The following is a 19,234-nucleotide window of genomic DNA, read 5'->3' as shown; positions in this document are numbered from 1 at the left end:
GCAGAACCCAGCCCCTCCTGGCTCCATCCTCCTGTCAGGCACTTGGAGGGAGCCATCAGGGCCCCCCTGAGCCTTCTCCTGTCCATCAAGCCCCAGCAATTCCCTCAGGCAATCAGGGCATCAAATGAGAATGAAGTTAAAGATGAAGCTGCTGCATCTCCACTGAAGAGGGGTTCAGCTTCCATCCAGACACACGATATCCCAGCTGGGGACAGAGCAACAACCCGCTCCGGTTGGGGATTACTAACCTGGCCAGCTTGACATTGTCATTGTCATCCTTCCCCCACTGCCACTCCTTCCCGGGATCCACAGCAAAGTGCACAGGGAGCAGCTTGTGCTCGGAGTCTGTCAGTGGGATCACGGCTGCACAAGGGATAAGAGTCTGCTTTAGTGCCCAAGAGGACAAAGCTTTCCCCCTGGTACCCACCAAGAACATCACGACTGATGGCAACCGGTGTCATGCCGAGGCACGCAGCAACTGCCCATGCTTGGGATCATAGAATCCTCATGGAATCACAGACTGGTTTGGGTTGGAAAAGACCTCTTTAGAGGTAATCTAGTCCAAGCCCATTGCAATGAGATGGGACACCTTCCACTAGAGCAGCTTGCTCCAAGCCTTGTCCAACCTGGCCTTGAACACTGCCAGGGATGCGGCAGCCACAGCTTCTCTGGGCACCCTGTGCCAGCACCTCACCAGTAACCCACCAGTACCAGTCCTTCCTCCCAGGGCTGCCCTCAATGACAGATCAGTATAAACCTTACCACCCACCTTGATCCTTTGTGGTTTCCTTCTGCTCCATGGATACCAGGGCAGAAAAATGGGCTTGGTCGTAAGCCAGTACCAATGGAGAACGATGGCATTTGTTGGCTGGGACTTCCAGGGGAAGGTAGATCCCTCCAAAGGGAATAGGGGCAAACGCTGGGAAGAAATCAGGGTTATTTTTCACAGGGGTTTAAAGGGGTCAGAGCTGTTTATCCTGCAACTGCTCCGGAACAAACTGTGTTTCCTTTAAGGTTTCACCTGCAATTACCTGCCAGCTTGAAAGCCACCAAAAAGCCCCAAACCACAACCCAAAATAGACACTGATTTCACAGCAGGAGGAACACAGCTGCAAAAGGAACCTGGGTTTCCTATAAAAAGCCCTTTTTCACTCCTCCACAAGACAACTTCAATCATGCACCCAGAATGATGGCAACTGACTCAGCTTTTCAGACAGGAAATTAAGCCTGCTAGTGGCAAATACAACAAGCAGGGAACTTCCCAGCTCTGCACACATGTGTGGGGACCAAAGAGGCAGGAAAATACCCAACCCATCATGCAGATGTGCTTAAGAACAGGAAAAGAGCAGCCTGTGATGCTGAGCTGGGTCTCATGCCCTCTGGGGGTATCTCTGCTTCAAGATGAGCTTCACTGAACAAAAAGACCCCATGAAAACAGCTCCTGAGCCCATGAAAACCTGCCCTAGAGAGGAAATTTGCAGTCCAAGCCTGGCCAGGTCATGCAGAGCTTCAGAAGAGAGTGGGGTTCTCACCTTCTCCCCCCGAGTCCCGCAGCATCGTGTCTGCCACCACCACAATGGGTCTCTTCAAGACGTGGGCAAGGACGAAGACATGGAACTCCTCCAGGCTCTCATACACTGGCTCCTCCGAGCTCTCCACACTTTGGGAAAGGAGAAAGTCATTGCCTTGGTTGATCTCAGCTCTTAAGCTGCCATTTTAGATGCAGATCCCCCCCAGGAATGTCTTATTCCAAGACAAGGGTTTGTATCCAGGGAACACCATGCTGCTGCTTGGCATTTCTGGGAGCCTCTTATCTAAAGCTGCTGTTTGCCTGGGAAAAAAGTGTGCTTGAAATACAGAGTGGGCACTGCAGAAGTTCTCAGCTTCCTTTTATGACTCTCATTTAGCATCCATCATGATGGAACAGGAGCAAAACCTTCATCTGCTGCTCAATGCACGTGTTACCCCCCCAAAAGGAGCATTAGAATCGCTTCCTGTGATGCTTTAGGGACCTCTTGCTTCCTCCTGACCCTTAAGGCCCCAAAGCAGCAATTCCCAGCCTTGTCCCTTGTGGATCCACCTGAACTGTGAGCTCAGGGGGGATATTCCCTGTGCTTTAGCTCCCGAGCTGCTGGTTTCCCCCTCACGTACCCTCCGCAGCCGCTGCCGTTGGTGCCGTAGTGCACACGGGGCTCACTGGATGCCAGCTTGATCAGCTCATTCCACTCCTTCTGCCACTCCTCCTCAGTGTAAACCAGGCCAGACTGCAAAACAGCACAAGAGCCCCTAAGTCAGCCCAGGAAACACCACCCAAAGCTTCAGACACCCAGACATGGCAACGAGGATCACTGTGTGATGCAGGAGATGTGCAGTTCTGCATCCGGCTACTCAAGGCAGCCCAGGGAGAGAATGTGCCTGAAGATCTGCCTCTTTGTGGGGTGGAAGCAAACTCTGCAACCCATGGAATGAGAGCAAACCTTTACTTTTACACTAAATCCTCCCAGTCTTAGAGATGACATCATCTATGGACAAGAGACAGTGGGACACATCATAGAATCCCAGCATGGTTTGGGTTGGAAGGGAGCTTGAAGCTCATCCAGCTCCATGGGCAGGGACCCCTTCCACTGGAGCAGGATGCTCCAATCCCTGTGTCCAACCTGGCCTTGAGCACTGCCAGGGATGGGGCAGCCCCAGCTCCTCTGGGCACCCTGTGCCAGCGCCTCAGCACCCTCACAGGGAACAGCTTGAAGGATTCACCTTATCATGGCACAAGCAGGGAGCTGCTCAACATTATCGTGGCTTGATGATGACAGGAAGCACCTCCCAGCCCCACAGGATGTTTTATCAAGACCTTCCCCCTCTGCAAAGGGGATGAGGTTTGGTTTGGGTCCTACCTCCTTATTCTGCTGTGTTTGCTGCCAACGCCACCTCCGCTTCAGGGCTTCCCTTTCCATGCCTTTATCCATCAAGGTGTAAAGGGATTTGCGGAGCATGAGGTCTCTGTCATGGAAACCCCACATCCCTGCATTGAGGAAAGAAGAGCAGAGGATGAGCAGCAGCTGGAACTGCTCCATTGAGCTGCCATGAACCAGGGCAAGTGGGAAACAGAGGCTGAGTTCCTCAATCTGAATACCCCAATTCCTGCTTCAAAGCCTGCACGTTCCACCTGCACTGAGCCTTCCTGCAGCTTGAGATGCTGCCACCTCGAGTCTCAACCCACAGACACAGCAGCCTCTTGTTCCCCAAATCACACGCTCCTTTACATGGGGGTCTGATGGGAACAGGAGACCAGGGCGTGTGAAACTGTGGTTTCACCGCCTCTGGAATCCCAACACAAAAGGCAACGGGAAACCCTCCTGATTTAGCAGTCTGGAAGCCTCGGGACATTTGCTACGGTCACACATGCCAAGATGAAGGCAGGGGAGATGAACCCAGGCTCTTGAAACCCCAGCACACAAGAGGAGGGAAGGGGTGGCTCCATCACTGCACGTTTCCTTCAGGAATCCAGGGAAACGGACAAGGAGAAGTGCTTGGGAAGCCCACAGGCCATCAGCAGCCTGCTTCCTTCAAGCCATTCCCCTCCCACAGAGCCTGAGTATCGTGACTGCTCACACACCTACAGCTGCCACGGTTGGGATGAGTGGCAGCATCCCCCTTCCCCATAGGAATGGCTGGGAAACCCTGGGAGCTGCTCCTAAAGGATGGATCTGTCCCAGGCTCAGCCGGAGAAGGGAGATGTGTGGGAGCAGGTCTGAAGTGAACCAGTGCTGGAAGCTTACCCAGGGAGGCAGCGTGGAGCAGGCAATTCCCATCTCCCGTGGTGGCCAAGGGAAGCAGCCTTTGGCAGCTGGGATCCACGTTTGCCCACCAGTTCAGGCGACCTGGGGAAGCATTTAAAGGCATCACAACAGGGCCCTGTCACCCCCCCAGAGCCACCAGTGAGGATGGAACCTGCTTAGTTTGCAGCGGGACAACAGGAAGAGATGAAGAGCAGTTCCATACCCATCCTGGGGCGGGAGGAAGGAGGGGGGCACAGTGGTACCAAAGCAGCAAAGGGGAGATGGGAGCAGCAACACTTCATGGGGATGCAGGGAAATGGCCAGGCTGAACGGGTCACACAAATTAGGATGAACTACAGATAGGAGCTAAACCAGCCGGGATTCTAACCCAAACCAGTGTTCTCTGGTTTATTCCTCTTATTTCAAAGCCATCAGGCTGCAAACACCTCCAAGTGCCTCTCAGAACGGTGCTCAATAACTTTTCCAGTTAACAACTGCTTGTCTTTCCTTCTTCTTCTTCTAACCAAACCCCTAAGGAAGCCACCTCATTGTCCCCTGCTCCTGGGGTAGGTACAACACTCCAGGCCCTTTGCTGATGCCAGCAGCTTTACCAATGCAAATGCAAAGTGACAGTGCTTGAAGCCATTTCAATCTAACAGCTCTTTGGCAATATAAAGGCACTTGTAGTGATCCAAGCCAAGAGCATCTAAAAATAGAAGCAGGGAAGAAAATTAGCATCAAATCCAGTGCGGCTGGAGGTTAAACATTCATCAAGGAAATGAAGCTGGGCTCAATTAGGACTTTGAACTCCCAACCCAGCCTTGTCTCGCTCTGCTGTGCCCTCAAACCCAAGCTCTGCCTCCTTTGGCTGTGACTTTATCCTGCAGCAGATCCTGTGCAAGAAGCAGCTTATTTTGGCTGGGAGAAGCAATTCAGGCTTCCAACAAGTTGCATTTCAATGGCTCGTGCAGAAAACCAGCCCTTTCCCACCATTTCCACTTGCATCCAGTGCTGGGGCAGCAGCACCAGAGGGACGTGGAGCTGATGGAGTGAGGCCAGAGGAGCCATGGAACTGCTGTGAGGGCTGGAGCAGATCCCATAGGAGCCAGGCTGAGAGAGCTGGGCTGGGGCAGCCGGGACAAGAGAAGGCTCCTGAAGGGGAGACCTGAGAGCAGCTCCAGTGCCTAAAGGGGCTGCAGGAACCTGGAGAGGGGCTTGGGACAAGGGATGCAGGGATGGGACAATGGGAATGGCTTGAACCTGCCCAAGGGGAGGCTGAGCTGAGCTCTTAGGCAGAAGCTGTTCCCTGTGAGGGTGCTGAGGCGCTGGCACAGGGTGCCCAGAGGAGCTGTGGCTGCCCCATCCCTGGCAGTGCTCAAGGCCAGGTTGGACACAGGGATTGGAGCATCCTGCTCTAATAGAAGGGGTCCCTGCTGTGGCTTTAGATGAGCTCTAAGGTCCCTCCAATGCAACCCGTTCCATGATTCTATGATCCCTAACAAACCTCTCCCTGCTCCCAAGCACAGGATTCCTTATAACAGCTTACATCCCTGCGGCAACAGCAGCTGCAGAAGAACCAAACAGAGGGAACTGTTTCCCTGCCTCCCTAAGCCCAAGCAGAGGCCGAGCAGCAAAGCCCAGTGCAGGTAGGCAGCTCCGTGCTGGTCCCAGCATGGGGAAAGGAGCCCACAGGGGCTGCAGGAGGGGCTGGGCTCTGCTCCCAAGGAACAAGGGATGGGACAAGAGGAAATGGCCTCAAGCTGCACCAGGGCAGGTTCAGATGGAGCTGAGGAACAATTCCTGCCCCAGAGGGTGCTCAGCATTGGAACAGGGCTGCAGGCACCAGCCCTGTGAGTGCTCACACACCCTCAGTGCCATGGGGCAGTGCTGGGGTAAGGGCTGGATGGGATGAGCTTGAAGCTCTTTCCACCCTGGTTGATGCTGTGACTCTTTGGGGCCTCAGTTTTGCTGCAGTTCATGTGTTTGTCCCTGCAGAGGTCAGGAACCAGCACACCAAGGTGTGTGTTTGGTCAAACACTGCCCTTCCTTCTAACAGGAGCCATGGAAATAGGTCATGGCCATGGGAAGGAACAGAGAAGCTGCTCCTCCCCAGGCCTGACTCATCCAGAACCCAAACGGCTTCCCTAAGGCTACCAGGGAATCCAGCACCGTAACCGGGTGACGAAGGCAGCATTCCCAGGGATGACCTGGCCCTGTGCTCCTGGTGCTGACGTGACAGATCCAACACCAACACCCACCACAACCTATGGGCAGTGGCTGTGGGTCCTCCCCCCCCTGGATCACTGGAGGAGGCAGAGGAGCAGGATGAAGTGGGCACCTAGAAGTGGGCTTAAGAGGTGACTGGAAGAGGAGAGCAGCCGGCAATGGTGGCATCTGTGCTGAAGTGAGCTTGTTTCGTGTATCCAAAATGAGATGAATCACCTGTTATCTATTTATGGAAGAGGCACAGGTTGCCTCTAATCCTGAGCCCATCTCTACTGCAGACACACAAATGCTTCTGTGTCAGGATCTGGCAGTGCCAAGAGCTTGATGAGCTCCATCAGCAGCTGCTTTCTTCCCTGTTTAGGAAGGATGGGATTCAAAGCTTCCAACCAACCCTGCTGCTGCTCTGCCTGCCCAAACCATGCAACCCACGGCCATGCTCGTCTTGGTCACCTCCCTCCTGGCAGCCAGGACTCAGCTCTTGGTCTTGCTGCTGAGGATGCCAACAGAGGGGCTGAAGGCATCACAGCACTGGTCCAGCAGAGCTCAGCACCCAGCTTCTGAGAAGGTTTTGCCTGCTTGTCCAGGCAAGGTGGACCCAGACTCGCCTCTCCTGCTGCAAGGATCCAGTCCAGCCAATGACTTATAAGTGAAGCTATGTGGATGCCAGGTAGGTAAGATGAGAGGGGTTACGTGTACATGCATGGCCTGAAAGGCTTCCCAAAGCCTGTGTGATGCATTCCCAATGCATCCCTGGCTTTGACTGCCCGCTCCGAGACGCGGCACACATCCAGCCCAGGAACGAGGAACCCACTGGCTGCTGCTCCTGTGCCATTCCCACAGGGAAGCTGTCTCCAACTCAGCACTTGTTAACAGCCCACCTGCAGATGGTTATTCAAGGTGCTCAAGTGCACAGCTCCTTTCTTGCCAATGCACTGGGCCCTGACCCTGGGGTGAAAGCCTGAGCTCAGAGCCAAGGCAAAGGCATCAAACCCTTCAGTTTACAACCAGGAATCTTGCTCTGACAAAATCCTCCCTCAGACTGGATAGGAGGAGGGAATTCTTCCTGCCGAGGCTGGGGAGGCATTGGCAAAGGCTGCCCGGAGAGGTGATGGATGCCTGGAAACACCCAAGGTCAGGTTGGATGGGGTTTGGAGTACCTGGGTCTAGGAGAAGATGTTGGAGCAGGGGTTGGACTGTTCCTCCCAACAGCCTCAGGCACTGCTCCTCCAACCATGCAACAAGAGCAACAAACCACTCTGCAGCTTCAAAATGTAGGGCTGGCCTTCACCCATGCAGTTTGGTGACAAAGAACACCGAGGTTTCGGCTCCACCAAGACCTTTTCATCCAGCTCAGCCTGCTCGCAGCTTTCCAAGAGGCTGTCATTACAATTTACAGCCACTTCACTCCTCCACAGTGGTGCAAAGGGATCTCAGGAGAGGAGATCTCAATGTTTATTAGTCTATAAAACACTGCTTTAATCCCCTGAGGACAGTGTGTGCTAAATGAGTAACGGCAGTCACTGCAGATCCCAGCACCACACTCAAACCCCTACTCTGAGTAAAGATGGGAATAGTTTCTGTATGCAGAACACCCCTTTAATGAGGAGAAACACCCATTTATACCAAACTTCACTAGTGGAAGGTGGCCCTGCTCACGGCAGGGGTCGGAACTGGGTGAGCTTTAAGGTCCCTTCCTACCCAAACCAGTCCGTGATTCCATAGGATGTGATTCTCTAATGCAAAGAGACTTTATAACATGAAGCTTCTCCAGCACGTGGATGAAAAAGCCCAGTTCCCAGTTCCCTCTTTCCCTGAATCCAGGGTGTGGATGAGGGTGGTTTCTTTGCATCAGACACAGTGAGGAGCAGCAAACGCTGCTGTAATGAGAGCGGCTGGATCAAGTGTTCATTTCCAAAACATGAGAGTACATATTACAGCACCACTAAGCAGGAGAGGGCCAAAATCTGGCATCAAGAACATATGTTATCTCGGAGGGAAGAGCTCCCTGCGTGCACCAGTGATGGGAAGAGGAGCTGTAACAGCTCCTGACATCTTGCCTGTGGCTCTTTTGCTGCCCACCCCATGGAAGCTGGCCAGGGAACCTGGATTAGGTTCTCTGTGGCACCCATTCACCAGCTCCATCTGACTCACAGATCACTTAGCAACTACCCAGGAGGAAACCAGCAGGATGGAAAACAAATCCACCTGCACTTGTAAGACAGCTTCTTCCCAGGCAAACAGAAGGGTTTCCATAGAATCCCAGCCTGGTCTGGGTTGAAGGGACCTTAAGGCTCCTCCAGCTCCAACCCCTGCCATGGGCAAGGACCCCTTCCACTGGAGCAGGATGCTCCAAGCCCCTGTGTCCAACCTGGCCTTGAACACTGCCAGGGATGGGGCAGCCACAGCTCCTCTGGGCACCCAGTGCCAGCATCTCAGCACCCTCATAGGGGAGATCTCTGAGCTCATCTCTGTCAGGTTAAAGCCATTTCCTGCATTGAAACAGCACACAAAAAGCATCATCCATCTGAAATGTTTGGAATCGCTTCCAATGTTTGCAATGAGCCACTGTGTGTGTTAGGCTGGAATTCCTTCCCCCCCTTCTCTCAGGAACGCTGTTGGGCACCAGGAAGCTCAGGGTGGGGATGAAATAACGCAACCTGTGATGAGGACACCCACAGTTTATGCACATTCAGTGTCTGCAGGCAAAGTGCAGCAGACTCTTACTCAACTCTTGCACCACGCTATGAAAAGGCACAGAAAAACACCCATCAGAGCCACATCCCTGCCATGTGGTGGCTTCTCTGTGGCCTCAGGCTCGCTCCTGTTGGCACCGCTGGCACCATAGCACTGTGTTGGCACAAAGCACTCACCAGCCTGCTCCAGGGCCACCAGCATGGACTGCTCGATGAGGTCCCGCTCGATGAAGCTGCGGAAGTCCTCGGTGTAGACGGTGAGGTCAGGCAGCTGGAAGGTGCAGATGGGCATCTCCAGCAGATGTTCACTGCTGCCGTTGCTGGAGACGTGGGAGCGCGCCAGGGACACGATGGTGGAGCTGGCGTGGGAGATGCCTCGGGACAGGCGCTTCTCTGAGGGGAAGAGGAAGGGGAGAAGGTGTGTGAATGGTGCAGGAGCAATGATCAAATCCCTGCCTTCAGCTTGTGGCTGTTGGTTGCAAGGAGCTGGATCGTAGAAACCCAGTGTTAGGGCTGGAAGGGAGCTCTGGAGGTCACCAATCCAATGCAGGGCACACAGGACCGTGTCCATGCTGACTTTGGGATGGCTCCAGAGAGGGAGACCCCACAACCCCCTTGGGCAGCCTGGGCCAGGGCTCTACCACCTTTGACTGCAACAAGTTCCTCCTCATGTTGAGATGGCACTTGGTGTATGCTAGTTTATGGCCATTGATCCTCACCTTGTCCCTGGGCACCACTGGGAAGAGTCTGGCACCATCCTGCTCGTACCACCTTTGAGCTGTTGATGTGCATTGATGGGATCCCCTCTCTCTCTGCTCTTCTCTACACTATCCAGGCCCAGCTCCTGCAGCCCCTCCTCATCAGAGAGATGCTCCAGACCCCTGAGCATCCTTATGGGCCCTCTCCAGCAGCTCCCTGCACTGAGGAGGCCAGAACAGGACACAGCACTGCAGATGCAGCCGCACCAGGCTCAAGCAAAGGGGGAGCATCACCTCCCTCAACCTGCTGCCCCAGCACGGCTGCAGCATGGGAGTGTTCCAGGCCCCAGGAGGGAGACTGGATGGCTCTGGACCATTGTATGGCACTGACCTTGCACGATGTCATCCTGCCGTTGCAGCGGCGGCCGCCCGGGACGTGGTGTCTCCTTCTCGGGGGGTCTGGAGGGGCGGCCCTCGTTGAAGGAATGGGGCAGGTTGCCTGCGTGCACTTGCCTCAGCTGCTCGAAGTCACTGAGGGCTGCGCTCAGGTCCCAGTTCTTGCCTGCATGGGAAGGCAGCAGGAGATCACCCTCTCATGAGAGAAAGCAGCATCACATCCCCAGCACAGTCATGGAGTCAAGCAGGGTTGGATCAGCCAGTCCAAGTGTTCCCCAGCACTAACCCATGGCACCCAGGGCCTCACCTACATGGTTTGGGAGCACCTCCAGGGATGGTGACTCCATCATTCCCAGGGCACCCTTTAGATGGATAAACTCTTCCTGGTACCCAACCAACACCTCCCCTAGTGCAACTTGAGCCTGTTTCCTCCTGTCCCATCCCTTGTTCTGTGGGAGAAGAGACAGCCCCCACCTCACTACAACCTCCTTACAGCACTTGTAGGCTACTTCCACAGTTGAAAGCAGCACTAGTGCAGTTTGCTATGGAGCAGGAAGGTGTCTGGCAGGAACAAGGAGTGCAGCACCACTCCCACTGGATTTCTATCCAGGATTTGCACTTCTGGAAGAGAGGGAACCATGAACCTCAATGGCTCTGTTGCCACAGGTTATGTGGATGCTTTACACCTTGTGTGTGCAGAGACACATCCAGAGCTACCTGAACCACCAACTGGTTTAGATGACAGCTCACGGACAATAAAAGGAGCCATTACGTCTAATTCCCTGAAGGAAATCCACTCCTCAGGTATTTAAATCCTTTTGAGAGATGCAATTGGCAGCTTTTAATGACTGACTCCACATGGAAAGTTATTTTCAGCTTCACCTTTTGAGTCAAGGGGCTATTTTTGGTTGGTTGGTTGGGGTTTTGGGTGATGAACGACTGAATCAGTGTCAAGGCACGAGAATGACCCATCAGCTTAAAACTCAATGTGCTGCCACATCACTGCCTGCTACAGAACGTCAGTGATGGAGGAGACACAAGTGCTGCCCCATTGCAGCTGCAATCCCCAAGCACCTCCAGCAGCAGCCAATGGAGGAAACCCCTGACCTTTGGAAACTCCACATGGAACAGTGGCAGCTGAAGGGATTCATAGATCCCAGGATCCATGAGACAATGCAGGTGTCAACCAGCACCGGGAAAGGACATGTCTGAGGGACTCTGCAGTGCTTTTCATGAACACAAGGATCACACAATAACAGACTGGGATAGGGTGCAGGGACCTTAAAGCTCCTCCAGCTCCAACCCCTGCCACAGGCAGGGACCCCTTCCACTGGAGGAGGATGCTCCAATCCCTGTGTCCAACCTGGCCTTGAGCCCTGCCAGGGATGGGGCAGCCACAGCTTCTCCATTCAACCCATCCCAGTGTCCCTTGATGCAGAACTTCCCAATATCCAGCCTAAATCCCCCCTGTTCCAGTCTGAACCCATCACCCCTTGTCCCATGGCTGCAGTCCCTGATGAAGGCCCCTCTCCAGCATCCTTGCAGCCCCTTCAGACACTGGGAGCTGCTCTGAGCTCTCCACGCAGCTCCTCTGCTCCAGGCTGAGCAGCCCCAATGTTCCCAGCCTGGCTCCTCTGGGAGCTGCTCCAGCCCCTGCTCATCCTCGTGGCCTCCTCTGCCCTTGCTCCAACAGCTCCATGTCCTTCTGCTGAGGCCACCAGAGCTGCCCCCAGTGCTGCAGGGGGGTCCCCCAGAGCAGAGGGGGGTTCTGGGCTCGAGCTCCCACTGAAGCCAGGTTATGGGAGGCTTCTCATGGACCAGCACCCCAAATCCTCCTCCTCAGCTGCTCTGCATCCCTCTCTCCCAGCCTGCAGCTGTGCCTGGCATCACCCTGAGCCTTGTGCAGGACCTTGCCAAGAGAGGTGGCTCAGGGTGTTCAGGGAGGTTTCTGTTGCACAGAGCAGGTTTTGCTGGTGCTTGGATGAGAGCAAAGGGAGGTTCCTCCTCCAGCAGGAAACCCAATGTCCCTTGGGGACACCAGGAGCCAGAAGTTCAACCACAGAGAGACCCGGAGCCTGTCTCCCATGTGATGCTCTAGCTCTCCTTGCCAGAACCCAGGGTGATTTGAAGCAGAACCAAGGCCAGGTTGAACAGGGCTCGGAGCAAGCTGCTCTAGTGGAAGTTTCCCTGCCCGCAGCTTTGGATGAGCTTTAAGGTCCCTTGCCACAAAGCATCCTATGATTCTATGTCTCCCTCCAACTCCACATGTGAGTAATTCACTTCCCACATCTCTTTTATCCAACTGCTCTCACTAATACCCATCCAAAACAGAAAACTCTCCGTGTTTTCCCTCATTGCCACCCCTGGAGCTGTCACCTCCACCGAGGCTGCAGGAGAAACAGCACCAGCTCAGCAGCACATCACAGGAATGAGCCAAAATAATCCACCCATGTGCGAGCAGGAGAGGGAGAGCTTGAAGCAACATCTGCTTTAACCTCTGCTATCACCAGCCTCAATGATGAATCAAAGCAACTTAAACCCAGGAGCCAGCACAAAGCACATCACACAGCCCCCATGTGCCACATTCCTGCCTGGAGCTGCCAAAGTGATGCCCTGAACCCAGCACAGCCAATGGGAGCTCCAAAGAGGAACAAGCTCCCCATGGATGCTGTGAGCACTGAGACAGGGATGTGGAGCCAAGTGCCTAAAGACATGGATTCGAGCAATGATTTCAGGGCTTTGACTCCATTCTCTCCAACCCCTGCCACGGGCAGGGACCCCTTCCACTGGAGCAGGATGCTCCAATCCCTGTGTCCAACCTGGCCTTGAACACTGCCAGGGATGGGGCAGCCACAGCTCCTCTGGGCACCCTGTGCCAGCGCCTCAGCACCCTCACAGGGAACAGCTTCTGCCTCAGAGCTCAGCTCAGCCTCCCCTCGGGCAGGTTCAAGCCATTCCCATTGTCCTGTCCCTGCATCCCTTGTCCCAAGCCCCTCTCCAGGTTTCCTGCAGCCCCTTTAGGCACTGGAGCTGCTCTCAGCTCTCCCCTTCACACAGCAGCGGGGCAGGATCCTCTCCCTGCCCTGCAGCTCACGCTCTGGGGGTGCAGCCCAGCACACGGGGGGCTCTGGGCTCCAAGCTCACACTGAAGCCAGCTCATGGCGAGCTCCTTGTGCAATGTTTCTGTCCTGCAGCCTTACAACACACTCCGGTATTTACTCACCACCTTTTGTCTACACGAACCCAAAGGCAACGCTCACGAGCAGGTTTACAGCTCCAACATTAAGTCCTGGTGTCCTTTCTCCTCTACCCTTCCCATCGTTAAATACAGGGTGGAAATGAAGCACCTGCAGCCTCCAGCTAAACACAATCAGGAGTGAGCAACTCCCCAGTACTTTGGAGGAAGCATCAGAGCATCTCAGCACTCTCCATCACCTTAAACCCACTGGTGCTGCTCGGGAGCAGCCTCCAGCCCTGCTGTAAATGGGGCTCTAAGGGATGCTCTGCCAGGAGAGGTCACTGGCACCCACCAAACAGCACTTTCTATCGGCACATCAAACCACCGCCACAAGCAGAACAAGATATACCAGTAAAAGCATGGCTTTGCCTGTATAATTATCCCTATATTGCTTCCAAAACACTGGCAGCCTTCACCTAGTGCTGCTCCTTCAGCCCTTGGGAAGGTATTGCTGCTATAAAGGAAGAGAAACCCTCAGTTTTGCCTCTTGCATCAAACACACGTGAAGGGAGAGGATGAAGGAAAGGAAACCACTCTCCCCGTCGATGTGTTCCCTTTCCAACCACTTGACATTCATTCCCTGATGGATGTGTAACAAGAAGCCAAGGCTGAATGTCAGCAGCCACGCTGCTGAGGGCACAGCTCTAACAGCTCCAGCACCACATTCCCAACCACCAGCAGCTCCCACACCTCTCCCAACGCCTTTCCCATCAGCCTGGCTTCTCCCTGCTTCCATTCCCAATCCCATTTACCTTCCAGGAGATCTCTGGCCAGTCCTGGCTCTGCCCCCGTTGAGCGCACAAAATCCGACAGGACGATGTCCATAGCCGAGGTCGTGGCTCATGGATCCTTCCCGGCAGCTTGGGATCGGCAGCGCCCGGATCAGCACCTCGGCATCAGTCTAGGAATGAAACCAACAGCACCTGCAGCTCACATTGAAAGGCACAAACCCACCAGCCAGGCCAGGCAGGAGCTGAGCTACCTGATGGCAAGGGGAATAACCCCCCCCCCCCAAAACCAGTTGGGATTTAGGACTTAAACAATGGATAACTGGGAGGAAAACCACAGCTTTTGCTGCTCTCGCCCTGCATGAAGGGGCTGTCATGATGCTGCTGCTGGGTACAGCAAGGGCTCAGCAAATTTGGGGTTTTCTTCCTCATTTCAAAGGTGTTAAAGTTTTTCTTTCCAAAATGATGGGCAAGGAGCAAGGAAAAAGAAAGGAGTTTCTTTGGAAGCAGGGAGACAGCAGGAAGCTTCTCTTTCATCTTTGCATGGAACATGGGCAGGCTCCACTGAGTACCCTGAAATCAGAGCAGAATAAAAGCCCCAAATGCTGGAATTAACAGATGCTGCCTTGCATGGAATCATGGAATGGTTTGGGTTGGAAGGGACCTGAAAGCTCATCCGCAGCCATGGGCAGGGACCCCTTCCACTGGAGCAGGATGCTCCAATCCCTGTGTCCAACCTGGCCTTGAGCACTGCCAGGGATGGGGCAGCCACAGCTCCTCTGGGCACCCTGTGCCAGCGCCTCAGCACCCTCCCAGGGAACAGCTTCTGCCTCAGAGCTCAGCTCAGCCTCCCCTCGGGCAGGTTCAAGCCATTCCCCTTGGCCTGTCCCTGCATCCCTGCATCCAAAGCCCCTTCAGAGGCAATAACCCCCCCAGCTGCAGGAGGAAAGGAAGGCACCACTTGGGATCTGCTTCCCAAGCCCAGCCTGGCTCAGGGGATATTCCGTGAGCCTGTTTGAATGAGAAGGAGCTGATGCTGAGGTGTGTGCTCCTGCTGGGCATCCAAATCCTGATTTTCTGCATTCCTCGAGGCACAGCCGGAGCCAGGACCTCTCCGGGAGCTTGGGTTTATTGCACGTCAAGGGTTGGGAGCAAAATTCCACTCTCAAGGAACCCAAAACTGCTGGGAAAACAACTCATCCCCAGCTGCAGGAAGGGGCTGAGGGAGGCAGTGCCCTGCTGAGGGTGGGAGAGGAAGAACCCCCTGGTTTTCCTGCAGTCCTGGGGTAAAAAGTCTCTTTCCAGGGTTATTCCTGATGGGCAAAGCTCCTTGTGCCATAAACTGCCTCTTTCCAGGATTATTGCTAAAGATGGGCAAAGCTCCCTAACGGCACAACCCCCGGAGCCCAAGCAAGTCAAACAGCCACGCTTTAATCTGGAATTTCCTGGCTTTGTTGGTTAAATGCCATTCTTCAATGTTAGAGCCTAAACCCAAGACTTTTCAGGCAGCAGAATGGGGCAGGGAATTCCTGCTCTCGCCCCATCACCACCATAGGGAACAGCCCTAACTGGAAGCCGCACATTTGTATCCTCTAACCCCCAGCAAGAGGTATGGAAATGGAACAGTTCCAAACTGGAAGTTCACTGCAGCACAATCCTGGAATGGTTTGGGTTCAAGGGACCTTAAGGCTCCTCCAGCTCCAACCCCTGCCACGGGCAGGGACCCCTTCCACTGGAGCAGGATGCTCCAAGGTGCTGTGTCCAAGCTGGCCTTGAACACAGGCCCCCAGTCTCCTTCCAAGTTCCCTCTGGGGCAGGAATTGTTCCTCAGCTCCATCTAAACCTGCCCTGGTGCAGCTTGAGGCTGGTTCCTCTTGTCCCATCCCTTGTTCCTTGGGAGCAGAGCCCAGCCCCTCCTGGCTCCATCCTCCTGTAGGGAGCCATCAGGGCCCCCCTGAGCCTTCTCCATCAGAACCCCCTCAGCCATTCCCCATCCCTTGTGGTCCAGCTCCGTTGCCCTTCTCCAGCATCTCCATGTGTGCAATATCCCACACTGAAAGCTGGGAATGCAGCTCTGTGCTGGGAGCCGGGAGCTTTTACACCTGGGATTGGCCTCACATGCACGAACATCCCCAGAATTCCATCGAGGACCACAGGAGCAGTGTGGGGAAGCGGGTGCCTCCTTCCCAGCAGTGTCTGGGAAGAGGTTACTCCTTGAGCAACCCTGCTGGTGGGAATCACACAATTGCACATTGTTATCCCACCCCGGCACTAAAACTCTTTGGCACGGACACCGTGGAGAGGCAGTGGCTGTTTACATGGAATGCTGCATGTTTGGGGAAGGGGGATGATACAAAATGTACACCCGGCCCCATCACCAGCTTCCCAACGGACAGAAGTTATCCCATTTCAGCCATCTCCCTGCAACCAAACCGGAGACATGAGACAGGGATGCGGCACATTCCTTCCCTTTCCCTCCCATTCTGCTCTGCTTTAAAACCTGGAAAACCCCCTGATTTCAAGGGAATAATCCATTGGATTGGTCACTGCAGAATAAAGGCTTCAGGTCCTTGGCTGTAACCCTCATGTTCTTGGCATGGTAAGCCAGGTCCCTCCTTCCAGCTAGCTCCCCATGGAGCTGTGCTCTTCCTGATCTCCTTTCCTTTGCTCCATGTCTTCCTTGCCCTGGAGCACTCAGATGTCACTGTGGAGCCCCTGTGGGAACACAGGGATGGTGGATGGACCACCCCAGATGAGGATGACCCATCTCATCGCAACCTCCTGCAAGGAGCTGCCCTCCACTAGGAACTGCAGAGCATCCAATGCACCAAAGACTTGCATCCCAACGACACAGGGAAAACCTTTGGAGCTGCAGGAGTTTATGAGCTGATGGGGTTTGCTCCAGCATGGAAAGGACCTTAAAGCTCATCTGAAGGCACAGGCAGGGACACCTTCACTGGAGCAGGATGCTCCAAGCCCCATCCAACCTTGAACACTGCCAGGGATGGGGCAGCCACAGCTTCTCTGTTCAACCCATTCCGGTTCCCCATCACCTTCACTTCTTCCTTACACCCAACCTGAACCCCCCATGTCCCGGTCTGAACCCATCAGCCCTCGTCCTCAAGAGCAAACAAACCTGCTCCCGGTGTCAGCAGCACTCAGAGGTGTCCATGGGCAGGTGTTGCCCAAGCCCTGGAGCCGACAGCAGTGTCCAGGCTGCTTGGAACCGTGATTCCTGGCTGCAGGAACCTCGATGTCCTCAGGAATCTCGGAGCCCAGCAACGCCTCTGCCGTGATGCAAGGGCTGAGCTATGTGGGTGAGACATGGGGCTGAGGCGCTGCCGGTGCTCCCGGTGAAAGCAACCCCCGCCGGGCAGGGAACACTGGCATCTTTCAGCTCCCGGCACCACGCTTCCCTCCGGGATGTGCTGTGTCACCATCCACATGGAGCAGGGCTTCGCAGGGATGACCTTTCCTCTGCCTTGTCCCAAGCGCCAGCACCCGAACCCTAACCCTTTCACATCACAGCTATGGGCTGGTTTGTGTTGGAAGGGAGCTCAAAGCTCCTCCAGTTCCAGATCCCCACCTTTGAGCAGGCTGCTCCAAGCCCATTCCAACCTGGCCTTGAACACGATTCCAATCTGCCACCAAGGTAGGAAATGAGGTAAAAGCTCAGCGTGGAACCCACCTTCACCCTCTTGCAGCTTCTCCTCCTCTAGAAACACCCCTGTTAAACGCAAGCATCACCATGAGTAGGCCACCAGCAGCACCTTCACCCCATCCACAACCTCAGCTGGCCTAAAAGCCACCCAGCTTTAAGGATGCTCCAATCCCCAGAAGCCTCTTGACACCATCTCACACTTCCATTGGCTGTGTCCCACAGGCACGGGATAACATCGACACTCCCAAACCTCTGGGAATGGTGAGATTTGCCAAGCAGGATGCTGGAATGTCAATGTCACTCATGGGCTGCCCTCAAGGACTGGGCATCATCGCAAACCTCATTGCAAAAGTAGCACCATTCTGGTGCCTGTATGGACGGAAACGGGCAAGGTAAAACCCCCAATGTCACAACAGCTCCTTAGCTAATGCTTGTAAAATGCAGTCAAAAGCTTCCTTAAGCCTCACCCTAATGAGACACTGGAAGGAGCTGCAGGAGATGGATGAGTCCTGCGCAGCAAAACCCTGGTACCTTAAAGCCATTCCCCTTGTCCTGTCCCTGCATCCCTTGTCCCAAGCCCCTCTCCAGGTTTCCTGCAGCCCCTTTAGGCACTGGAGCTGCTCTCAGGTCTCCCCTTTAGGAGCCTTCTCTTGTCCAGGCTGCCCCAGCCCAGCTCAGCCTGTCCAGCTGGCAGAGGCAGCAGGAAGCCCATAGAGCACACGTGGTGCAAGGGGAGTATTTACGTGCACTTGATGACGAAAGTCCTCTCCTTGCTGGTGTCCTGTACAACACTGACTTAAAACAAAGGCTTGAAGTGAGTTTGCACAAGGGCTTCTGCCCCCAAATGAAGCGTTTCCCTTGGGCTGAAGCTAAACTTGATGCAGTTGCTGTGTCCAGCTCTGAGTGGGCAGGAAGCAGATGTCCAGGGTGAAGGACACCTCCGCCTGCCTTGGTTTTAGTCTGAGACCCTGACACCCTCACAGCACCTCCAAGAGCCTGGTTCTGGGCTTGACCCCTGGCTCCTGAGGCAGCACCAGCATCTCTCAGGGTGAGCTTTCTGCTATGAAACCCTGCACTGCCTGCAAAGGCTTTCTCCTGATGGAAGCATCTCCTTTGTGAGCCGCTGCCAGCTCAGGAGGACCAGGGCTGGCAGCATGTTGGGGCACGACAGCAGAACGGGGTGAAGTGCTCCCAGCAGCAATGAACACGCTCCTCCTCTCTGGACAGGACAACACCAACCCCAAACCCCAGTGAATCAGCCTGAAACCATCTGCTGGAAGCTCTGAGCAACACCCGGGGTCCGATGGGCACAGCACTGCTCCCTCCTGGCACCTCCATGCAGCTCACGAGCCCTTCCTCCTCTCCTCTCCTGGCTGCTGTTGGCTTAACCAGCATCCCATGGCTTCACCTTTGTTAGGAACACCCCAGGGTGGGCACTGATTTGTTCATAACCCTCCAGCTTTGAGCCTGTGTTCTTCAGTGGTGCTGAGGCACTGGCACAGGGAAGCTGTGGCTGCCCCATCCCTGGCACAGTGTTCAATGGGGCTTGGAGCAGAAGGGGTCCCTGCCCAGGGCTTTAAGCTCCCTTCCCACCCAAACCCATCCATGGGTCTATACCAGCTTCCCCCAGCTCGCAGGGCCGGAGCAGCGCGATGGTTCCCATGGAGCAAGCAGAGGGGAGATTACCCGGAGCCATGAGTCACACCTTGCTCTCAACTATAATAAGCCTGAGCCTTACACAAACAGTGCTTCTCACCACACCCATGGAGCAGAGAGTGAAAGCCCTGCATCCCAGAGCAGCACAGGGATCCTCCA

General features: G+C 54.8%; 1 protein-coding gene across 5 annotated transcripts in view; it reads right to left on the bottom strand.

Annotated features, from left to right (window-relative positions):
* Positions 1-19,234, bottom strand: part of OTUD7B (OTU deubiquitinase 7B) — a 28,248-nt gene that overhangs the window by 5,961 nt on the left and 3,053 nt on the right. For 2 of the 5 annotated variants that reach the window (XM_034071116.1, XM_034071120.1), the window contains exons 2-10: positions 13,783-13,931; positions 9,788-9,958; positions 8,876-9,091; positions 3,780-3,881; positions 2,895-3,022; positions 2,152-2,264; positions 1,533-1,660; positions 770-919; positions 249-363 (exon numbers count right to left, since the gene is read on the bottom strand). In XM_034071116.1, the coding sequence (XP_033927007.1) occupies positions 249-363; positions 770-919; positions 1,533-1,660; positions 2,152-2,264; positions 2,895-3,022; positions 3,780-3,881; positions 8,876-9,091; positions 9,788-9,958; positions 13,783-13,855 (1,196 nt within the window). In that variant the 5' untranslated portion in view covers positions 13,856-13,931. Of the gene's footprint in view, positions 1-248; positions 364-769; positions 920-1,532; positions 1,661-2,151; positions 2,265-2,894; positions 3,023-3,779; positions 3,882-8,875; positions 9,092-9,787; positions 9,959-13,782; positions 13,932-16,894; positions 17,212-17,344; positions 17,364-17,446; positions 17,463-19,234 lie in introns of those variants that run through there. The other 3 variants (XM_034071118.1, XM_034071119.1, XM_034071117.1) reach the window with 3 other exon arrangements.

This window comes from Melopsittacus undulatus, chromosome 20 (assembly GCF_012275295.1).
Source record: "Melopsittacus undulatus isolate bMelUnd1 chromosome 20, bMelUnd1.mat.Z, whole genome shotgun sequence".
NCBI classification, from domain to species: Eukaryota; Metazoa; Chordata; class Aves; order Psittaciformes; family Psittaculidae; genus Melopsittacus; species Melopsittacus undulatus.
The sequence above is the reverse complement of the archived record's forward strand: the minus strand, read 5'-3'. Positions and strand labels throughout refer to the sequence as shown.